Genomic DNA, 24,842 nt, shown 5'->3' with positions numbered 1-24,842 from the left:
AAAAAGAAACCACACCTTCTCTCGATTCAATCACACACAAAAAGCATACTTAAGCGATATTCTGGTGGTGAGACACATTCATTTTTCGTGAGGACATCGACAAGACAACATCGTTGCCTAACGTGCTGGAGGAGGTGGACGGCGAAGGATCGACACATACACGCGCAGAATTCTTTCCGTTTGGATGCCATTCAGCATCGAGAAAGTTCCGGAAAGATCTAATCATTGCTGGAAAATAATCTGCCAGTTCCTCTGGGAATTTAAAAATACATTCATGTGAAAGAGTTTATTTGAATGTTTTCTATCCATGTAACACTGTTACCAAATATTTTTCAATCAAGTACTATTAACAGGTGGTTATCGAGTTAGTATTAACCACTGGTGGGCTTCCAGTATCGAGGAAAATGTGGAAATATCTAGTCGTTGCTGGAAAATAATCTGCCAGTTCCCCTTGGAATTGAAAATTACATTCAAGCGAAAGAGTTTATTTTAATGTTTTCTATCCATAAAATATCCATATAATACATTTGGGTTTGTGATTTGTCAATCAAGTACAGTTAGCAGGTTAGCTTCTGAAGATTATTCTTCAGAACAAGGTTTTTCGTATCCTATATTGGATACATAAAACCTTGTGCCTCCAACGTAACGCTCTCGTTTTCGAAGTCCCCCAAATATTCATTTATTCATTCATTCAGAATGGATTTAGATTCAACTTCAAACAAATGATCTCTAAATCAACGATAGTCCTACGTCACCCTTGCGGTTATACCATAGATATAACCCACTTCCTGTTTTTCATTATCGATTTTCCTCTACTATGCAGATTCATTGAAAGCTTTCGTTTAAATAAAGAGGCATTGCTATACGTTTTGGGGGAAATTGAACACGATTTTTCCAATACAAAGAAAATTGGTATTCATGTTGAGAAAAAGCTGACGGCGTGTTTGAGATTCTTCGCTGAGGGAAATTACCAGCTTGGAGCGGGAAAAGATTTCCATATTGCGATGGCACAGTCCACATTTTCTAAGGTGTTATCTGAAATGTTGAACATACTGGAGCGAAGATTATGTTCTAAATGGATATCATTGGAAATGTCGGAAAATGAACGTGCCAAGCTTTATTTCTATGAGAAATCTGGAATTCCAGGAATAATCATGTGTGTTGATGGAACACATATAAAAATGATTCCCCCTAATCAGAATCGAAATTTATTTTATAATCGAAAGGGGTTCTACAGTCTGAACGTTCTCATTGTAAGTACAGCATGCATTAAATTAAAAATATATAGGGGCTTGTATCCAAGACACGACCGCTTAGGACGTAGGATTACACACTCGGTCTATTGAATTTCTTCGTATATCCGGCAACGATGTTGCTTAGATGACAACCAAACGAGAAATAAAAATTTTCCTCGGAGAAGATGTAATATTTATATGCTAGCAACAGCGTACTTACTGTGCAAGGGTGGAGTTTACGTCGCAAATATTCTCTTTTCGCTATCCCTATCGTTGTTTCTACCCTCGCGACAGCATAAGTTACCCGTTGTTGACAGCACGGTTAGGAAAGTACACAAATAGACATAACAAATGTATGGGAAAATGGGAATGCTTCCAATATTCATCAATTTAAACCATTTCCAGACTATGGGATTGTAATGTATAGCATACCAAACAAATCTTAGACAATTTCCGATTCAATTGGTATGCAAATCGTCAAAATCCGTTCGCAGTAACAATAATTATTAACGTAAACTTTATTTCATAAAAACGTGACATGTTTTCTGATTTGGCACCCTTAATGAAAGACGTAGTCCTACGTCAAAAATTGTATTTAAATTTTTTTTGGCATTATAGGTTTGTGACGATCAGTAGAGGATCCGTTTTGTTGATCCTAGCTTTCACGGATCTAATCACGACGCTCATATATGGCGATTAAGCCCAGTACGAACCTATTTCGAGCAGATGCATCGAAACGGCGAAACACAAACTAAAATACTGGGTAACCAAAATTTATTAAATTTCCTAGATGTGCATTATAGAATTGTTTGTCGAGGCATAGTCGAACGAACAAACGGTGTTCTTAAAAATCGTTTCAGATGTTTACTTGGAGCGCGACAACTACATTATACTCCCACAAAATGTGCTCAAATTGTGAATGTGTGCTGTGCACTTCATAATATATGTGTGGAATACGGATGCTCTCAGTAGGGGGCATATTTTGATGAGTCATGTCAATAAATTTTTGTTCTCTGCCATACTAGCAACTATCATCTATTATTACTTTTTGTATGCGGTAAATAGAATAATACGATTTAGTGATCTTATGTCTAAACTTTGTGTTTATTTTTATAATGCAACATTTCAATGTTCGGAAAAATGTTCTATTTGCATTTCTAATATTCGTTTTTTAACCTCCAGCTTCTCTCGAGCGGTTTTTTCCATTTCGCGGTTATGTCGATTTTGTTCTTTCAACATATCTTCGAGACCAGTGTCTATTGGCGATCTAACGCAAAACGTAAACGATCGGTGAGACATCTGGATTTTGTTTTTGAACTAAGAAAATGATGCTAATGTAACCTAAAACTCAAAAACAAATCACGTATATTTTACTTCCGGGCTTTCCAAGGTAGTTCTCACATGCAGGAATCGTACATTTTTCTACTTGTGTTTGATTGTGCTCTCGAATTTCCTTCTTTAATTCAACCATTGTCAACATTTTTATAGTTTTCACTACTGAAATTCACCTCTTTAATAACATGTTATATATAAAATTGCGCAGAATTAAATTTCTAACAAACTCATCGCAATCAAATAATCTTTTATGATTATAACATTGTAAGTTATGGAAAGAACTACAAACCTTCCATAAGCTCACATGGCAAAATTTAAAACCATCATCACTTTCACCGCAGCGCCGCCTAGGTGTAGATTTGTACGTTAGATCGCCAATTGAGTTGATTGCTTTGGCGAATTGGCGTTGGTAATGTACCATATCATTGAGATTTTTGTTTGAGGTACCCAACAGCGATTGCATTTCCGAGTGAAATTTCTGTTGTTGTTCAATTTGTATTTGAACTAAATTGAGGGCAGATAGCCTAGGTCTCTTTGGTTGTGAGCGGTGAGGAAAAGCCGTATCATTCACATCGTCGGACTCGCCAATGGAATCGCAACTTACATCTGCCTTAACCTCGTTGTTTTTTTTCCCTTAGGTGTTCCTTGTGAAGAACAACCTGGTATTCCTTCTACGGTTTCCAACAGTCCAGTTAGCTGAACTGCTTGCTCCTCTAGCTCAGACAAATGTATCGTTCTGTTGAGTCCTCCTTCAGTTGCCTTTTGCTTTTTTTTGTTGTGAGAGAGTTTGCGCTTCAACGCTGATTTATAATCCGCCCACACCTGCCGGACATGAAAAGTGAAATACGTATGTATTATTTCGAAATAGTTTCAATAAATACCTTTTTCCATCCATACCCGTCACGGATGGGTGGTCCCAAACTGTTTAAATCAGCAGCACAATCGTTCCAAAATGGTCCGGAGTTACCACGTATAAATCCTTTTGCGATGTCGGGATTTTTCTCCAAAAGCTGCACTAGCCGCTCAAACTGTTTCTTTGTTGTTGTTATATTTTTGTTTTATCCCTTTGAATAGAAATTTTATTAAAAGAATCAATTAAAAGCAGCCGATATAAAACTTTACATACATTTTTTTAGCAATCCGCAGTGAAAAAATATCGGGAGAAATTCGACTGCAAACTACCACTCGAACGAAATAAAGAAAGGGTTCGACATTCGAGTAGCGTCGAACGAAAGATGTTATACAATTCAAACGGAATACAAAATGGCATTTCATCAAATCGTTCGAAATATTTTGAATCGATCGAAATACAGGATAGGTGTGAACATGTAACATATGCGTCTACACAGTATTTGCATCGAAACAGCCGCTTCACAGTATGAAAATCTCATTATTCTGATCACATAATCCTTACCAAAATGCTAAAAAGCAAGCATCGATGGGACACACTATTTTTAAACTAGATTTTTCAACAAAAGAAAAATATTTCGCATGGAATCAAGTACCAAAATCGACAAAGAAGAGATTTCTGATGTTTAAAAATATTATTAGGGCCATTAAAAGTATGATTCGTTTTTAAACTAATAAAAAACTCACTCGTATTACCATAATAGGTACTATTGCGGTAATAGGTACTTCTGCCCCAGTGGTTATTCAGATAAGGTTTGAAAATGTCTCCTAAAACTTGACCTAAAATTTGGTTTTTTGATGCATTTGGTCATAGGTGTTCGGATCAAATATGAACTCTGCCGAAAAAATTGAACATTACTTTATTTACGGTTTGAATTTTTATTATAATTATTCTGGCGTCAAGTTACATTTCCCTAGTTTTTTATATTACACTACCGATTATTTGAAACTTCAACTCTGTACAGTATTCGGTGTTCGGATCAAAAATGAACTATGCCGAAAAAATTGAATTACGGTTTGAATTTTTATTATAATTATTCTGGCGTCAAGTTACATTTTCCTATTTCTTTATATTACACTACCGGTCATTTTAAACTTCAACTCTGTTTTGTACAATATACATCACTCAATCTTCAATCTAAGTTTAGTCTTTCACGGAAAAAAAAACCCTTTCCCGCTGACCAATTTGTGTTCGCTAATAAACCTGATACTTCTCATAAATTCAGTCGTTGGAAGCTTGTCATCGAATTCATTTTTGGTAATTCACGAAGCATCCTTATTTATAGTTTTATCCAAAACGTAAAGTACAGCCATGCCATTGTAAAATAAGACTAGCTATCGAAAAAATCATTGTTGGTGAAAACAAAACAAAAATATCGAAAAGAAAAGAAGGTTTATATGTAAAAGTTACCAATATATAATAAATATTATTTTGAATAAACTCCATCATCTGATTACATATGTATGGCTAATGCACAAACAAGTTTTCCGTGCCGCCGGGATGGCACAAAACTAAATATTACAAATTTCTGAGCGAGAAGCGTCCGATCTATTATAGTTAAATACGCTAGATATGTAACGTATTTTCGTTCCGTTCAATCGAACATACAATGATTACTGAATGGTACAGAAAATTGTACCCTATAACAACATAAAGGGCTAGGAGCTACCTTAGCTGTCCGATTTCGTCGAGAAATCAATAATTTCTACTAGACAACGACCAAATTCTTCGAGAATCATGCGCTCCGCTGTGCGTATATTGCAGCCACGTTTCTGACACTCGTCCGCCTGCGCAATCATGCATTGCACTGTTGCCTCAATCACATCCGGTGTCATAAAGTTGTACGGTTGTTTCGAAGGTGGCAGTTGCGTGAGATCCGGCTCCGCTGAGAGCGATCTCTTCATCCCTGCTGTTGCAGTCGAGGTCCCACTAGGACCGGGAGCATTGCCGGCCACCGGTGCAGCTAAACTTGTGCTAGTAGTACCCGCACCAGCACACACCGCAACACCTTCGGCCATTTTTTCGTCACCTGATTGCAGACGTTTTTCCAGATCCCCAAACACTGACTTTACGTCGGTATCAATTCCCGCTGCGACGACCTCGCCCCCAACAGCACCACCCGACGCGTACTCGTACTCCTTCGCGTACTGTTCGGTGTTGCGACAACCTGGGAAAGAGAAAAAAAAGTGCGATAGTCATATTGAGCCAAAATGAAACCGTTTCAATCAGTCGTGTTTGCTTGAAGCTTTGTTTACTTTATACTTTACGGGCGAGCGTGATAATTGAGTGCGAGCGTTATTCTTGTTCTATTTCTCCACATTTCTCTACACATTCAATTAAGCACAGCTACGCGCGATGTGTGCTGCTGTTGTCCGCTTACCTATGCACTTGCAGTTGCCGGAGCAAGGTATCTTCGCTTCGTAACACTCGCAGTAGTTTTTGAGACAACCGGACCGTTTGCAGTTGCAGCCTTTGGTGTGCTGCCGCAGGGCATCCTCCGCGGCACTGACCGCACCGATTTTTGGTCTGAAAGAAGGAAGTGGATGAAAAAAAAACAATGGTTTGGAACGGTTTTTGTATGATGCAAAATTCGTGCTGAATGGCTGGAAAATGTATGCTGAAAAGCAGTGGTTACTTCGATTGAAACAAAATGAAAGAGCTAAAAACTACGCTGCAGTTTAGCACAACGCTGGAAACAGCCACAAACGATCGTGCACATTGATTTGACAATACAAAGATAAAAAGCCGTTCTGGCTGATGTAGCGATAGCGATAGAATCGGAAAATATGTGCAATACCATTTTTAATGTTTTTGATTTGTTTTTTAGATGATAAGTGAATATGCTAATTTTTCCAAGTAATTAGTAATCAAAATTAATCGAATTGTGTGGTGGCATACGATTGCGTAATATCATTCAGATAGCGTTTTTGGTCACGAGATAATTTTACACGATCTATCATAGTTTTTGCTTGTCGATTTTGACGATTTAACGTTTAGTTTTGAGAATACTATAATAACCTGTTTTCCTATTTTTCCACATAATATGCATTGTTACATAGCACGGTAGATTATTTGGAAGATATCCTTTTGCAGTGGTGTAAAGATTGTTACTTTTCTGATTGGAGATGCTCGGGTTTGTGCTTAGTTTGATTTGTCATTCAATCATGAATTATTGGACACATGCAAATTGAGCAGAATTTTATGAAAACCATGGCTTATGCACACGTTAAGTCCAGAATTGTTCTTGCTACGCTTCCCATTCATCCCTACCTAAAACATTTTCACAATATCAGTATCGGTCCACGCTCTCCAAAAATATTTATTGTATAAAAAGAAAATATTTAGAAATTCGGCTAGACATATCGTAAAACATCCGCAAACAATTTTTTGACGTAGAACTACGTCTTTCATTAAGGGTGCCAAATCAGAAAACAGGTCACGTTTTTATGAAATAAAGTTAACGTTAATAACTATTTTTACCGTGAACGGATTCTGGCGATTTACATACCAAACGAATCGGAAATTCCCTAATATTTGTTTGATATGTTATACATTACAATCCCGTAGTCTGTATGTGGTTTAAATTGATGAAAATTGGAAACATTTCCATTTCCTCACACATTTGTTCTGTTTATTCGTGTGCTTTCCCGAACAGAGCTATCAATAACGAGCAACTTATCGACGAGCAACGAAGGGGAAATCGTAAGATGTAAAGTCACAGTGAACAAAGGAAAAGAAGAAGAACGAAGGGGAATATTTGCCTAGAGTATAAACAGTGGATCTTGCTGAGGCAAACTTCATTCTCCGTGAGGACAGCGACTGAACGGCGAGGGATAGAATGCTTTTCTCAAGACAAGGGTGGGGGGGCGAGTAGTAATATGAGGAAAAAGTAGAGTTTTCCAAGAGCCTTTTATAAGGCTGATTCCTCTGGCATTGCAATCATTGCATCAAACTGACGCCATTGCCTTATGTTTTGCTTAATGTTTGCTACACAATTGCGTCGGGAATCATCAAGCTAGGCTATCGTTAGCTCACCAAGAATATGAATGTTCTGGAATTTTGTCAGTGATTTGGTTTCGCATGACGGTAGGAAAACTCTCTTCATAAAGGATGACAGCTAAGCTAATCTAGACTGGTAATATTAACAGAAAGGACTTCTGTTGAGAAGAGCGCAAAACAGATAAGTGTGTGTATATTTAGTTGCTTCAAGCCATCGATATATGGATATTTGTGTGCGTGCGTACCTGTACGTAAAAATAGTGCATCTTCGCTACGCTGAAACCCAATTTGTAATGATAAATATAAACAAGGAGCGGAGATAGCGGGAGGGAATTATTTATGCTAGGGTATTAATAATGAATCTCAGCTGAGTCAAATATTCATCTTTTTTCCAAGCAGTTGACAGTTTGTTTTCTGTCATCATAAAGGCTTCGTTGGTGCCTTTTTATTTGGGGAATACCAAGTTATAAGAAGTCATTATTTTATTTGGGTTCGCGTGCAGATAGAGTTTGTTTCGCTTATTAGGTCACCAAGAAAGTAAATGTTGTTCTGGAATTTTGTATGTGATTTGGTTTCGCTTGCCAGTAACAAAACTTTCTCCACTAAGGATGACAGCTGCGCTTATCTCGAGCATATATTGTTCTGCGAGCACAAGAATGAATCATCAAACAATTATCGTCAAATGATTCTCACATAAAAAAAAACATTTCAGAGCGACCTGGTAGAATGGTTATTTCAAATTTTCTTAGCATTATAAAATAATATCCGCAGTTATAAACAAGCGACTTGAATCAAACTACAGCGTAGTTTTACGTCAACAATGCGGTCGTGTCTTGAACACAACCTCCTATATTTTAAAATGCGCGCCACTCAGTTAGTTGATGTCATAGCGGAGCGCTAGTGGTCTCGTTCAAGAGGGGATACTGTAAAGTTTTGTCCCGACACGGTTCAGTCGCCATCATGCGTTGGAATAGTGAGGAGCGTGCCTTTGCCGTTGAGGTTTACTTTTCAAGCGGATGTTCGGTTATTGCGATGAAGCCCATTTTCATTTGTGTGGGTCGGTTAACAAACAAAACATGCGCTACTAGGCTGACACCAACCGTCGAGAATTGCATCAAAAGCCTTTGCATTCACCCAAAGTCACAGTGTGGTGTGCAATTTCCTCAGCTGGAATTATTGGTCCCAGGTTTTTTGAGGAAAATGAGGTTACAGTGACAGTGAATTCGGACCGATATGTAAACATGCTACAATTTTTTTCCCACGGCTAGAAAATTTGGATTTGGGGGACACTTGGTTCCAACAAGACGGTGCAAAGGCACACACTTCAAGAGCATCGATGGCTGTTTTGAGGGAACACTTTCCAGAGCGCCTTATCTCAATTAGAGGCGATTTGGAATGGCCGGCATACTCTCCCGATCTGTCCCCTTGTGATTTTTTTCTATGGGTTTTTTTTGAAATCCCGTGTTTATGTGAATCGTCCAAGAGCCCTACAAGCTTTGAAGACTAACATCCAAGAAGAAATCGCCAACACAACACCTGCTATGCTAACGCAATGTGCTGAGAATGGGGGACGTCACCTAACAGATTTGATCTTCAAAACAATGTAAATAAAAACTTTAGACATGTACCTACATTATAAAAAATAAATAAATATTTTCCGATGCATACAATAGTTTTTATTGAGTTTTGAAAAAAGGAAGTTATGCTGCCGCACCCTGTATAATCGGTCTAATTATTTTTAAAGGTTTTCCTTCTCAGGATTCCTGAAGATAATCTCTGACGCGTATTGAGGCACATGAAATTTTTGGGATTTTCGTTACGTCGAGTGATCGATAGATCGAGTTTCTTACCTCTCCCCACTAACAACTTTCCCTTCCATGATAATCGCAAGGGAACCACGCTCTCATACCAATATTCCTTCCCTCCCCCTGATGCCCGGCGTCGTTATTGACTATTTGAAGCTCGAACCACCGGAACTTACACAATGAGAATGATATGCTACTCCCAAGCGTCTGTCAATGTGTTCTTTGTGCAATTTCGCTGGTTCAGGTCAATCAGGGAGAGCAACTACGAAGTGTACAGTCTACCCGAGCTCAAGCTCAAGCTAAAATGATAGCTTAATTTATTAGCTATCACTTACCACCGAGTTCATTTAATGTTGTATAACATTATTATTATTAATCAAATATCGCACACATTCTCGCTATTCTGGGGCTTGGTATTATTCCGAGATTGTTTTCTTTCACTGGACTCGCTACTAGTGCCGGGGTATGACCGGCGATGTCGATAGGGTTCCTACGGCACGTTTATCCCATAATTTGCTCAACGTATCTCCACCTGGTCTTGAGCTGGTCTATACCCTTAGCAAAAATGAAGCTAACAAGTTGCTGAAATACTCCGTAAGGAAGTCCGTGACCTCCTGCTTAGATCTGAATTCCCTATTCCTCATACGATTGAGCATAGATCCGAACAGGTGTTAATCTACTAGGCTTAGGTCGGACGAGTACGGAGGATGTTCTAATATCTCAAACCCTTCGCTATTTGCGATTACTGCGCCTTCGCTATTGTTGGCGATTAACAGAACACCTTTACTGTAACCCTGGAGAAAAACTGTTGTTTACGTCTACAATTTGCGACCAATGTCCTCGCGATGAACCTCATCAGCTGATTACGGACGAAGAGGGAGTTGTAAAAAAAAACCGGGTGATAGTAACGGTACGGCTGACTATTGTCGGTACGAGAAACCCACTAGCGGAAGCGAGAACACTACTACTATTGGATAAACGTTGTCTACACTCAGGGCCCGAAATCTTCGAAGGTGAAAAATGAGGACCGACTCTACTCTCAGTAGCTTCGCTTCGACTAGAACTGCTTCGGCAGTCGCCGGCAACAAAAAGTGACTTGACTAGAAAATTAATTGACTAGCGTTGACTAGCGAGGATGACTGGTGAACTAGTCCAGTCAGTGACTCGACTAATGAATACAAATCTGCCTCTTCATTCAACTGACTTCAATCTACACTTCCATTCCCCCCTGACACTAATTCATACCCGCGTACGCAATATTATTTTTACGTCCATATAAAGTGGAACAAAAACATGATTTCTGATGCAAAAAAGAAGTTACCCCATCAATGGACGGTTTATTGTCTACCCATCGTGAACTCAAACCAACGAACTTAGACATTTATCAAGTGTGCTATAAAGGTCCTCGCGTTAGTATTAGCGTGCAAAACAGCGTACACACACTCAGCAGCGTAGTGAGGGTAGACAGCGCCCCTGGCAAACTATGAAAATGGCGCCCCAAAAAAAACCCCTTTTTTCAAATTTATCACTATAATTACAATTAGGTGCCTACTCTTTCAAATTTCTTTTGAAAATCCTATTCAATTTGAACAAGGAACGTGTTATTGCTTAAATAACTGTAAAACAGCATAGCACGGAGAGGCGCCCAGGCATGCGTAACGGAAAAATCAAAAGGGTATTGGTTTAATATGATGTTGGGTGTTCCAATTATTCGAAAATCAAAGAGAGGTTATTGGTTTCATGTACGGAAAGAAGCAACTGCTCATGATGGATGTCTTTTTACTTAATTGAAATATGAAATATAATTCGGGGAAAAAATTGCTTTTGAAAAATCTAGGATTTTGGCACAACCAAAGGGTCAGCGCTTCCGGCAATTGCCGGGTTTGCCACTACGCACACTACGCCGCTGCACACACTGACGCTGTTTTATACGTGTGAGTAATTTTCGTGTATGATACAAAATAATCTAGCTTACCTGTAGCGTATGTCAAACCACGTTGAACTCAAACATCGATGCATGCACACGTACATGGGAGAGAGAAAGAGAGGAACATTCGTTTTGGGGGAAGTAACTTCAAAATGCAATGAGGACAATTTGACTGGGAAGAATGAAATGATATAGTTGAGTCGATAGAGGGAGATAGCGACTAAACGCCCAACTGGCTGTTTATTCGTTTTGGCGGAGAGACTGCGTGAAGATGCCAAAAGTCATTACTAACTGAATACGGGTATAGTCAGTCAGATAGTCAGCCGACTATCCTCAGTTGACTATAACTATGCAGAGCCCTGTCTACACTATTCTCGCCCTTGCGAGACGATAATGATCACAATGAAAGGATCTACACAAAACGGAAGAAAAATCACCACTTTACCGGAGCCGAAGTACAAAACATCGCACAGCGTAAGGATCAACAACAATAGCAGAAATTCGCAGCAGAATGTAAATTTGAGGAGCTGCGGTAGATCAAGATCGACCGCCACAAGATACATATGGATATCGAAGGAAGTGATCGTTAATTATATGTTGTATAATTGTGAAAATATCCTTGTAAATATAAGTACTGTAGTACTGTAGTACTGTTAAAGAACTTGAAATGTGATTAAATGTGTAGTTATCCCAGCATCTGTTTTTCAATTATCCACGTAAAGGAACCAGGGATGGTAAAAAATCACATTCAACGATCAATGAATAAGTATATCCCTCTAGTCGGATGTTTTCAAATCACCCCCAGCAGGCGAGGCTCTTTTATTCTTCATATGTACACAGAGAGAATACTTGGAACTGTGAGCTACCAAGATCTCAAAAAAGCAATATAAGAGCGGAATCCCCACTGCTTGCACTCTCGAAGCATTACTTCTACTACTCAAGTTTTATCGTGAGTGCAAGCCACAAACGATTAATCCCATTCCATAGAGCGGATGATGAGATCTTGATCGGAAAGTGTAACAAGAGACGATCAACTGAAATCTTACGACACTCATCGAGGGATTTTTAATTCTCTATTGCACAGACCGCAGTAAGTGGCTGACTCAGTCTCGTGTCGATTTTATTTTGCTGTCGTCTCCCGCCCGATAAACAGCAGACGGGTAATGGATGCAATTGATTAATTTTATTACCAGCAGATTTGGGCGAATCTCATCCCGCCCAAAATCGTTCCAATAATTCTGAACATTCACATTTCTCTCCAAATAATTTTTCCAATAGTAATTCAATTAGTAACTTCACGAAACACCTTTCGGATTCGATTGAATTTCAGACCCTTTTTTATTTTGTAGATAAAACGGATCACATATTTGATTAATTCAATTCTGTATGGTTACGTTCTTCGTTGCGAATAAATGTAATGAAATAGTATAGACGTATGATATTCATGTATCGTGGACTTCCGACATATGTGGCAGTAGATTTATCGAACGATTAATGTTTTTTTATATCCCTTCAAACTTGTTGCATATCTCAAGTGTACATACTGCTTTGACCGCAGATTTGCATGGTTGAATCTGGTTAATTTCAGGTATTCAGTCTTCATTTTGTCGAATGGATACTGTTGGAACAATAGGTATCGCAGCAAATGATTATCAACATCCTACCTTATTATCAAACGGTATGCGAATAATTTCAGTGAACTGACGGCATTGGAATATATGCTTTGTGAGGACCACACAATTACTATCAGAGCGAATAAACGTCCGACTGGAAGTCATGAACATCAATTCAATGTGCCCAAGATAAATTTAATATTGTTTTTGCTATTATTCTGATGTTTCATAACACGGCACTCTATTGATTATTCTCCGAAAATGAATAAAAAATATCCTTGAAGTTAGCCTACGGTTTTAGTAGCAGTGCAATATGGTGAGCCAGTCTCAGGATAAGAAAACATTTTAAAATAAAGCTTTTTTTTTTTGAATGAATCAATAGTAAAACAAAACGTCAAAAAATTTCTCAGCTTTGTGATAGCAGATAATCATTATCCATTTGAGTTGTATGAGTATTGCATCCCCCCACAAACTGTGGATAGTCTATCGGCATACCAATTATGTAGAGTGCCACAATCCGAAAAAAATATGAGCAAATATTTACGTGCTTACACAAAAAAACACATGTTGACATATTTGCGCTAATTTATGTTTTTTCATTAATTCAAGGTAATCAAGGTCTTTTCTAGACACCAGTTTACTCGGCCCCGAAAAAAGTGGTCTGTATTTGGGCAGACGGAAAAATATATCTCGCAAGACCACGTGTTCGATGTCGTAATAGCCTTGGCCAATAACGCATTTACATTAACTCATAAAATTAGTGATTTGAGAAAGATTATTGTTTGTAGTCTCTTGATTAATTTAAACACCATCTGAGAAATCCTCTGTGAAACATGAAACATTAAAGTCGTCCTATCTGCTGTAGCGCATTTTTTATTTTACCCAGTTTCATCGAAGTAAACGCGCTCGGAAAGGAAAATTAAACGCCCGGACGAGAGAGCGAGAATCGTATGTCATAGAGACACTCATTCCCATGGAGCAAATTCTTGTTAGGAGTTGAAAACAAAACGAGGAAGGAGAGTAACTCAATTATTCGAACTAGTTTCAGTCTAGCAATGCTTTGGTCAACTCAGAGTTACCGAGAGAAAATCATTTGGTTATGATGGGTGAGGATTAATAGTTAGTCGCAGTTTGCACAGATTGCGATCTGTGCAGTTTGCGATTAATCGTAAATCACATCATGCTCCCTTGTTTTCCATCCTTGAAAGGAACTGTTGTGCTGGTCAGTGGTGCTTGCCGTCGGCAATGCGTAACCGCAGTTTGGTTTTATTGTTTCTCCGCCGACGGCAATTCGAATTTGTGTTTTTGGTGCGTTGTTGGGTGCCTGAGATTATTAATTGAGTTATCGAAGGTGACCAGTTTCGCCAACAAAAATATCGCAAAGTTGATCCTGATATCGGTGCTAATCGATTTTTTCACGTGTATCCAATAACTCCCAGTGGATCACGCCATGGTGATTCCAAAATACGCACAACATGAAGGAACGGTAATTGCGGAACTTTTTTGGATTAGATTCCGATGGCATGCCTCTTCTTATCCAGTGCAGTCCTCTGTATGGAGCATACGTCGAATCGATACACAGATCGATAAAAACTTTTGTAAGACACGAATCAAGTCGAACATCAGTAAAGGCATATGTTTCAATATTCGTCCGTTTTTTGTATTAAACCGTTCACATGAAGCTTGTTTCGGATTTATCACACTCAAAGATTCTAGCAAGCGCTACGTAGGTTCGTATCCCGCAGAGGAAGATGTGGATGGTCTCCAAATTTCGTACAGATGAGGGAATTTGATGGCATTTTAGTTCTCCGAGCTTCACATTTTCTAGAATAATTTAAGGCAGCGTTTCGGCACAAGAAATTTTGTTTGCAACACAAACTTTCATACAATATCTTCGACCAATAGAATTATCCATATCAAAAATCGCCAAACAAAAAAAAACAAAACAAAAAGACCACTGACAGTAGTATCAACTTAAAAAAATGAAAATGTTCAGTGGAAAATTTTTAAAATTACAAATTCCCGGTATATATTTGATAAAATGTACCGTGAAGTACCAAATTGTTATGACAATGAATCGTTTTGAATAATAGATTTGACAATGTTTTTTTTTGTTATGAATAAGTGAAATGAGATGAAATTAATAATCGAATGAATTACAGTAGTAATAGATCGTTCATTTCTTGTTCTGTTCCTTTTTTTGTGTTTTGACGACAAGTTTCAGCTCTTTTTTTCTCTGTCTTTCATCTTTTTTCTTTTGTTTTTCCCTTTCATTTTTTTTCTTCGGCTTCTTCAAGGTTTTCATATACAAACGGTAGGCCTGACTGGTAGCTATGACTGGCTTCGCAACACGGCGTTTAGTCGGAGTTTTTGTAGATACAGATGGAATACTAAATCAAGTATTAAATGCGTCATGTGATACGAGACCTTCTGGATTTCGCAATACAACCTGAGTAATTCACATCATCAGGATCTAACGGATGCAATCCACATCGCCGGAAACCGTTGATTAATGTCGATTGTAGGTTCGCTATTCTATCCACAGCTTGTTTTAAAAGTGGTGCAATTTCTTTCCATCTTTCTGTTGGACTAGCGATGGATAAATCACATCCTTGAGAAACAGGAGAAATATGTCCCGGTTCATCCAACCCGATTCCGTTCTTGCAGCGGCCCAGCTTTCGGGCAATCTCTGCCAGTACCTTCGAAAATAGTCACGAATATCGTGAAACCAGTTCCTGATTTGTGGCTCGAAAATGGCCGCACGATGCCTTGGCAATACGCTTGGCACCCGTCTTGATATTTCTGGATGCCGTCTAATGAACCCATTCATCCATTAACGACCAGGTATCCCGTTTTTGAATGAATTGGAACTGATTTTCGCACATAATGTGCTATGCTTGTCAGTAATCGCTTTATGTCCACGGGGAATCCAGCTTTTGCTTTGGCTGGCAGCCATTCAACTATTCGTCCTTCTTCCGTGGCATCGAGAACGATTGTTTTTGGACCTGGTCTAGAATACTTTTTCGCGCAGTGTTGAATACGGAATTCCATGCAATTTGACCGTCTTTCGAACGGAACATCCGATTCTCACCATTCCACAGCGTCTGCTATTTTCCACCTATCAAATTGCATGCGTTTCTGATCGGCGTTTGTTTTACTCATCGCAAGATAGCAAATGAAATCTGTTGGTTAGAATAAGAAACAAGTAGAAATATGGATGTCCTTGTTCCAGCCATGTTTATTTTGGTGATAACCTATCGAATTTGCAATGAAAAGATGTGAAAAAAAAAACTATTAAATCAATGCGTACCTGTTTCGTTCATTTTTTATTACTTTCCGAAGATTTTCAATCGTTTACACTTTCTAAAATGGTAACAACTGTGGACAGTGCTATTAGCCACTTTGCTAAGGAAAACAACGAATATGGCGAATGACAGGTCGACGAACGCTATTGGCTGAAATTTATATAATTAAGGTAAAGGTGGAAGCTAGCCATTGTTGTAGTTTAGTGAACCCACGTGTAAGAATGAAGTAATAGTGTTTGTGAGAGAAGCACAAAGCACACGTAAATAGTTCAATTCACTTATCAGACTGTGTGGCGCTTCATTGACATGAGTCTTTGAATACATTTGAAAAAAAAAGTAACAATTCAATACTAAAGTAAAATGTATAAACGATATGTTCCGATGAACAATTGCAAATATAAATATATATAGAAAGTGCATTTGCATATGAAGTAAAATTCTGATTATACGCGAGCGTAACTTAAGCAAATTTATAACACATGCGAATTGGGGTTCTTTTGGTATTAACAAGTTCTTCCGCATAGTAACATAGTAAATTCCTCAATATTTTCCTTCGTTGATCGTATTGTTTTCACATATTCACGTTGAAGAGCCTTAACCCTTCTCTTCGTTGGCCGAGGCATTTTGATTGAATGTAATACTTTTCCGTTTACTGTTTTTGAAAGCATAAGCAGCCGTGACAGTATTCCGAGCTCTGCAGTACAATTTTCTTACCCAATGTAAAAGTTGCTAAAACTTACATTATAGACCAATAAACGTAAACGTAAAAATAATTATTGTATTGATATCAACATAATTTTATTCTATTGATTTTCATGACATGAAACGCTATGAGTCAGGAATAACATTTTATTGAGTGGTTTGTATAGCTGTTTCGATGTTGTTGTCTGGCATCAGTGTCGAAAAAATAACGATGCTTTCACTAATACAACAAATACAACAAAACCATTGCCGAAAATTGAAAAATACAAATTCAACTTTCAGAGCACTAGCTCGAGTTTTTCACTATACAGTGCGACAGCAGATGAAAATTTAATATCTTGTGAGTAATCGATTAGAGTTTGGTTGATATTAATTGATGGAAAGTGTGCGATAACGATCATTTTCTTCACACTGTTTCGCAAAATTATTGATTTTCGGATGAAAGAAATGAGCGCCATTGTGGCAGCCATTTGTGGTTAGCTTCCACCTTCTCCTTAAGCGTAACTAATAGTACTTGGTTACCAATTTTTCAAATAATTATAATTTTGCAAGCATACACAAAAATAGTTTGTCAGAAGAAATAAGGTAGCCAGTGTGAAAAAGAGTACTTTGTGTCAATTGGGAGGAGTTATGCACTGGCTAGTATACGGTGCTTACTTATCACGGTGGACGCTTTATTGAAGTGGGTGCAAGTTTTCGCCACCAAATCCTGCACAGCGCAAATTGCTTTGGAAAAGCTAGCTGAATGCATTGCCAAATTCGGTGTTTTTGACGAACTAGGAGTGCGACAACGGCACCCAGTTTGCTGTAACCGACGTTCAAACATTCCTGGCAGCGAATGACATACGACATAAATTGACAAGTCCAGGGCACTCTACATAAATATGACCAAAACTTTTAAAACATCCCTCTGCAACTTTTTGATTAGCCGTAGGAAGGCAGTGCATAGAGATGTCTAAATTTTTCATGTATTCGATTATCGATTAATCGTGGGGCCATTTTTAAATAATCGATTCATTCGAATAATTGTCTTTCAGTATTCGATTAATCGAGCGAATATTTATTTCTTGTAATCAAAATGAACAGACACTTATAATAAAAAGATTATGCAGAATATACAGGATAGTAGTTTTTGAATGGTATTTCAGTATATTGACCATTTCATAATTTTGTTGCGGGCGATTGAAAAAAGAGCACATCATGCAAATGATGCAAAATATTTTTATTGCACCAACATACAATTTTTTGTGTTCAAAACTGCCTGTTCTTCGAATGTTGTTGAAATAGCACATTGATTTGAAAATTTCTACTTGGTCCACTAGTCTACTAGTAACTACTAGTTCAAAAGAAGTATTTTTATAGAATTATTGACCACTAGTATTTTCCTTGACACTCTGAATTTGATTACTACCACTTTAGTACAGGAACTTAGATCGCCTCCTCTAATTCCGTCTTTTACTCCTGCAGACGCTGAATTCTTTTCCCCAGTCTCCTCCACCATCAGGGAATTATCTTATGCTTCAACCGTAAATGGTTTAGCATAATCGAAGAATTTCGACAAACAAATTTCACATTGTGCACTGTATTTTTTGAAAAAAATTGTTTCCTTTATCATTAATCGCGATTACTGTGATAATTATTCGATGTACATATTCATATTTTGATTTTTCATTATTCGATACAAAATTAGTCGCTTCAAATTGCAGATATTCGATTATTTCAATTAATCGAACGATTAACCGACGTCTCTAGCAGTGCATTGCTCAACTGGATTCTCTCCTGTCAACATGATGCTGGGAAGGGATATACGAAATTCTTTGGAATTGATGATACCAAATCGCTTACAAATCACGGATAGTGAAGAAGCCGCTAAAGCTTATCTCAAACGGATGCTGAAGGGTCAGATGAGGCATTATCCCGGAACTAGGGAAGCTGTCTTCAGTGTAGGAGATCAAGTCGTAGTACGAGCCATTTCAAATCCCATTGGAGAAACTTGGGCATCAGCAGTGGTTACAAAAATGCTTGGAGATCGGAATCGAGACTATATCATTCAGAAAAATATAAAGCAGCAATCCAGCCCAACCCTGTTTAGTAGTAGCTACTCAAGTATTACCGGTCGAGGGAACCATTTTCACCGTGCTTCTATGCATCTCCAGAAAAGGTCAATTCATCCAATAAACATGGGAATGCTGACCAGTCAATTAAGAACCAGTGTACACCTATTTATTTATTTATTTATTCACAATGATGAAGAGATCGGATCTTATTCACAACATTGTTCCGCCAGTGCACCCGATCCATAGCTACAGTTCTTCAATTTCTGGCCGCACCGATTCTTGCTGAGCCCTGCTCCACCTGGTCCAATCACCTCGATCGCTAGACCGCTCTTCTTCTTGTTTCCACCGGATCCGATGTGAACACCATCTCTGCAGGGTCCTGTCCATCGCACTCGTCCAGCTTTGGCGTCTATGTAGATGCGGGGTTCGCCGTAAAGTTGCGCCAGTTCGTGGTTAGTCCTCCTTCTCCATACTTCGTTCTCCTGTACATCACCGTATATTGTTCTGAGCACTCGGTGTGCGGAAACACCAAGCGCTTGTGAGTCCTCTTCGAGTATCGTCCATGATTCGTACCCATACAGAACAACCGGTCGAATCAGGGATTTGTACATGATGCACTTCATACAGGGTCGAAGTTTGTTGGACCTTACGGATTTGCGAAGCCCATAGTAGGCGCGACATCCGTTGACTACGCGTCTTTGAATTTCACGGCTGTTGTTGTTGTTAGTTGTTATCAACGGGCCAAGGTAGACAAATTCATCTATCACCTCGAACACTACTACCAAGAAGAATTCTGTTGCGGTCAGTCCATCCTGCTATCATGTGTTCAATCTTAGACGCATTGATCCCAAGCCTGTCCTGTTTCGTGTTTTGGTCGGATATTCAAGTCGGTTACCGTCGCATGTGTTCTTCCGATTATGTCCAAGTTGTCGGCGAAGCAGATAAACTGACTGACTAGACATCGAACCCCGCATGTTGAAGCCCGCTCTCCGTCTCAAATACAGGGTCGTTGTCGGTTAATTGCATCATATGGAGCTTTGAAGTCGACGAAGACGTGGTAAGGACGCGTAGGGACGGTACTTTGGTAGGTTCTACCGCAGTGTTAAAATATGGTCTGTCGTCGAGCAACTGGGTGTGAGTGAATCCGACCTTCCCACAAATTTGTTTACTATTGGCGATAGACGGCGAAAGAGGATCTGATACAAAATTTTGTACAATTCAGCTTGTCATTTTTTTATAGATGGGACTTTCCACTCTTCCGATAGTTCTACGTCTCAGATTATGACTATCAACCGGTGTATACACTCTACAAGTTTTCCCTCCCTTGAAAAGCTTCACTGCGAGACGATCCTTACCAGCTGTTTTTGGGTTCTTTAGTTGGTTAATGGCCTTCTTAACTTCACCCATCCTAGGAGGTGGTACATCGTCCGGTACGCCGGTGTCGTCATCTTCAACGCTATCTTGATCTCCTGAATGCGAACTGTTCAGATGTTCATCGTAGTGCTGCTTCCACCTTCCAATCACCTCGCATTCTCTCGTCAAAATGCCTCCTTCCTTGTTCTTGTACATTTCTGCCCGCGGCACGAAGCCTTTGTGCACGGCGTTTAGTTTCTTGAACAATTTCCGCGATTCTCGAGAACGATAAAGCAGTTCCATCTATCCCGTCCCATCTCCATCCCGAAAAAGATGTGTATGCTGCCCTCGTTTCAATCTGTATCGTTCCACGTTTTGTCGAGTCGCTCGTTGCAGCTTGGCTGGGTGTGCTGCATCATACTCGGCACTCGGCACTCGTCGTCAAACCATTCGTTGTCCGTTGTCCACGTTGTTCATACCCGATGACGGTCTCTGCTGTGCTGTTGATTGCTGCCTTCAAGCTGTTCCAGCAGTTCACTAGATACCGTACGCAAATTTTTCGAAATCAATATGCGGAACTTAACCACGAATATAACCGTGTTGGGAAGCAATTTTTCCTACATTATCAACGTGAAATACAAAGGAAACTAAATCCACATCACAAATTGACAAAAAGGAGAATACTCACACAAGATTCAATAATATGTGAACTATTAATATACGTGTTAGTAAAAACATCAAACATTATTCGACAGCAAAAACAATTGGAAAATGATAATCTGTTTTTCTCTCTGGCAAACAGGCAAACAGAATATTTTCTAATTAACACATGTTGCCCGCCCGAGTAGAGATGTATCGTTCAGCAGAAAAGAAAACATGAATGCAAACCTCGTTAACATTTTAGCGAAATTTTAAAACTTACTTGAACGCACTGGGATTTCTCTCCAGCGTGGCCCGGATCGCCTTCTGCCGCTCCTCCTCGTTCTCCAAATTGTTATAACAATCCCGACAGTTACAATTGTAGCAAAACTCTCCGTTCGCAAAGCAATCACAGTACAGCTTCAAGCACTGCGATTTCGTACAATTGCACGGCCGCTTTTTGTAAGCCTCGTCGGGGAAGATTGTACCAATCGCGGGCCCCTTCCGCGCTTCGTCATCCGATCCACTTATCGACTCGCGCTTCACCGAAATAATAGCCGGAGCTTTGCACGCGGTGGATGATAATGTCGCGGCGAGCGAAACGGTTCCCACCTTAGCCTTAGCCTGGTTGTGCTCCGATGGGACCATTAGGATTTTGGTTTTCCCCGATGGGCCCGACTTGAGTTGGTTGATCTGGGAACCCGTCAGCGCGGTGATGGTGTCCGAAGGTTTGCTGTCCTCCTTCCGCATCACCGCATAGTAGCGTGTGGGTTCTCCCTCTTTCCGGATGATGCTACGAAGGAGAAAGGAATTGTAACGATATTCTATCATGGGATTTGGCGAAATTATTACCCCGTTTGATTACTTCCGGGATGTATGGTTTTCCGAACCAGCGTGTGAGCACCGGGAGTAACCGTTCGAACTAGTTGGCTCGAATTTGAGCCGGCTCTTACAGCTGTCACGTTACCATTACTAACAACGTAGGTTTTATCATTTTGCACTATGATTTTCGACCCGGAACCAGTTTTGTTCATCTGCACTTGAAGGACTTTTTGACCGGATCCGACAGAGGGACCGGAGGTGCCGGACGAGCTACCAGAACTGTGATTTAAAAATCGCACATACTGTATCCCTTTCCCGGGAATATTGATCGCTTGGATTTGACCAGATTGTTGCCCCGCCTGGATTGCACTTTGCGGTAGAAGAACTTTACGACTTTGGACGGAGGCTTTCGGCGCTGCGGTAACTGAGTTTGCTTTGATGATAACTTTTTGTGGCGGTTCTTGGATGCTAGGTTGAGGTTGCCTCAGTCGAACCACGCTTGCATTGGAATTTGGACCCCCAGAAGAATTGGACAATATTTTTACCGGTGATTTGCTTGCGATTTGAGATCCTGAAGGTTTGGGTTTGGCCATTGTAACCATTTGTTTCACTTTATTGTTCAAAAGGCCCATCTGATGGGCCTCGGCTACTGTGACCGTTTTGGTGGTTGTTCCAGTTGATCCTTGAGCTTTAGTCTGGATCACAACGTGAGTGGAAGCGCTGGGGATTATCTTGGATTTGGTCAGGGCGGTAGATGACTCCGAGATTGGGACAACTCGTCGGACCATTGTTGGGGTTCCAGTCTTCGGTCGCATCACGACGCCTCCTCCTTCACTTTTAATCAAGTGGTACGACGTGCTACTAACGGGTACCGATAAAGGTTTGCTATTGTTCAGCACCTTTACTGGTACCGAAGAAGTGGTTGGTTGTTTCTGCATTATTACTACTTTCCCGGTAGTGTTAGCAGCGCGGATGAGTTGCGTTGGTTTCGGTGCGATTTTCTGTAGTGTCGTTACTACCGGCTTACTCGCATTGATCAACCGCTTTACCGTTATGTTGCTATTCAACGCGTTCTGGATATTGTTGCCAACAGATACCTGTGCCAAGTATTGTGTTTCAGATAGGAGTTTATGATCGAGAAAAATGCTATGCTTACCTCATTGTTCACGTAAACGATCTCTTCATCTGGTTCTTCCTCGCCAGCGGAATATTCTACCAAATCATCTGATCCAATAATGGTTTCCTCTTCTAAACCATCCATGTCTATTTCTTCGAACCCTGACTGATCCTCAATCGAATAGTCTTCATCTGCACGAAAAGGAAATTTAAATGAATGTATTATTTCAAATAATCAACTGATTTCATGTTTCGAAAAAGTATGCACACATTCTGCCTTCCACCCACAGACGTAAATATATGCTGGCAGCATTGCATTCATTCAGGAGGGATTCGCAGCATTGTCCACTGTCAACGATGAAAACGATAGTATGCTCTGTTGTTGTATTTATTTATATTTCATTTGTTCCAAGTGCAATTGTAGCTCATAGTTATTCATTTCTTCGCGTTTTTCATAACGGTTTCAATATAAAATTTCCACCAACTGTCTGACTGAGAATCACCTCCGTCCATATTTGAATTCAAATTCGAACCATTGTAACCCACCCTAAAGCAGTTTTTCTATAGGCTATATTCAGCCAATCTTTTCTACTCACGACTTACCGACTTCCATTTTACGTACGGCTAACCACACTATACAATTCTAGGCAGAAAATATACATCGGTTGTTCATAAAATTCGTTCACGCGCCCACCATTGGTGGGTCAACAGTGCCTGTTTTTGCGTTCGATATTTGCCTTCCAACAACAGTAGCAACAACAAACTCAAGTAGAGCTAACACACTCGCCGCGATTCCAACTGGAAATCTGTCAGTCCACCAGTCGTTTTTCGCGAAACGCCTCTTCACAACGAAATCAACGCCGCTCGGTGGCTCCAATTCAGCCCCAGTGCCTTCTGTTGTCTGCGAGATACTCTTAGAGACCGTCTAACATCCATAAATTGCCCACGATATGACCAAAATTCAAAGTAGCAAAATAAACTTTTCAAAATCAAATTTATAATTTCTTCGTTTTGCTGCACTTTTGGCTCCTATTTTCTTATTGGTAGAACTGTCAGTTCGGTTTGGCTGCAGTCTATGCGCCGTGAGCGCAACCAATGATGCCAACCGAAAGCAGAGGGCTCCCAGCGTCCGCATCAGACGCTAGCAGACGAAAGCCGTAGCAAACACAGAGTAGAGAGAAATGATTTGAGTTTGAATATGATTATCTATGATTACGATGAAAAGTTCTCTTATCGATGATAATCTTCAAATTTTGAATGTTTATATATTTTACAAACCTATGAACGTAAATCAATATTCTACATGATATTAACACGGTTCCCTTTTCTAAATTTGTATCGTGTCTATAAAAACATGTTGCGAATACCTTACCGTAAGAAATACTTTTTTTGCTGTATAAAATAACACTTTCTCTGCGGCAGGAAAATTAAACACATCTTCAGGAACAAAATTATGAATGAAAATAAATTTCTCCGTATGAAATTAATATTCAATGTAAAAGTATAACGAATTTTCTGGAAGTGGTTAAAAAATCGTGAACGAAAATAGTGTCTAACAATGATTTTTCTCGCGTTTTCTCATATAGTTTCTCGTATAGGTAATACGGACAGTGGTGGTAATATGGACAGGTGGTTGATTTGTATTTGTATCAATTTCAGATTTCTGTTAATGAGAACACCTTCTGCATTCTATAATATTTGAGCCACTTTATGGCAATGAATACTGAGTGGAAAGGCGTCGTGCACAAATTACGTAACACTAAAAATCCGGATTTTGGACCACCTCCCCCCCTACGTAACGCAATTTCCTATCTCTAATACACAGAAAGTAACGCAACCTCGACCCCCCTATCCCTCCACCCCCCCCCCTTTTTCGCTTTACGTCATTTGTGCACGACGCCAAAAGGGAAACAAAAATCGAAAATCATACATTATTCCGCGTGTGGATGTAATTCTAACTGCTTCGATATTTAGCATTTTGAGTGGTTTAATAACAAAATTCAATTCGCTGATGGTTATATTTC

The 24,842-nt window shown here is 39.6% G+C and overlaps 1 protein-coding gene across 1 annotated transcript; it reads right to left on the bottom strand.

Moving 5' to 3' along the window:
• Window positions 1-4,343: 4,343 nt before the first annotated feature.
• LOC129768361 (protein lin-54 homolog) lies at window positions 4,344-23,851 on the bottom strand. The gene is made up of 6 exons (XM_055769962.1): window positions 23,422-23,851; window positions 22,859-23,010; window positions 21,733-22,799; window positions 21,164-21,673; window positions 5,861-6,006; window positions 4,344-5,647 (listed from the first exon to the last, which is right to left on the bottom strand). The coding sequence occupies exons 1-6, from the start codon at window positions 23,429-23,431 to the stop codon at window positions 5,151-5,153; spliced, it is 2,382 nt and encodes a 793-aa protein (XP_055625937.1). The 5' UTR covers window positions 23,432-23,851; the 3' UTR covers window positions 4,344-5,150.
• Window positions 23,852-24,842: the final 991 nt, after the last annotated feature.

This window comes from Toxorhynchites rutilus, chromosome 2, assembly GCF_029784135.1.
Source record: "Toxorhynchites rutilus septentrionalis strain SRP chromosome 2, ASM2978413v1, whole genome shotgun sequence".
NCBI lineage: Eukaryota > Metazoa > Arthropoda > Insecta > Diptera > Culicidae > Toxorhynchites > Toxorhynchites rutilus.
Note: the sequence above shows the minus strand (reverse complement) of the source record. Positions and strands in the feature narration are given on the sequence as shown.

What these genes read in the sequence shown, in the direction of transcription:
- LOC129768361 (XM_055769962.1), bottom strand. An exon ending in TCGTTTACGTGAACAATGAG is followed by an intron (nt 22,800 to 22,858) that starts GTAAGCATAGCA and finishes TACTTGGCACAG; the next exon opens with GTATCTGTTGGCAACAATAT. An exon ending in AGAAATCCCAGTGCGTTCAA is followed by an intron (nt 6,007 to 21,163) that starts GTAAGTTTTAAA and finishes TCCTTCTTTCAG; the next exon opens with ACCAAAAATCGGTGCGGTCA.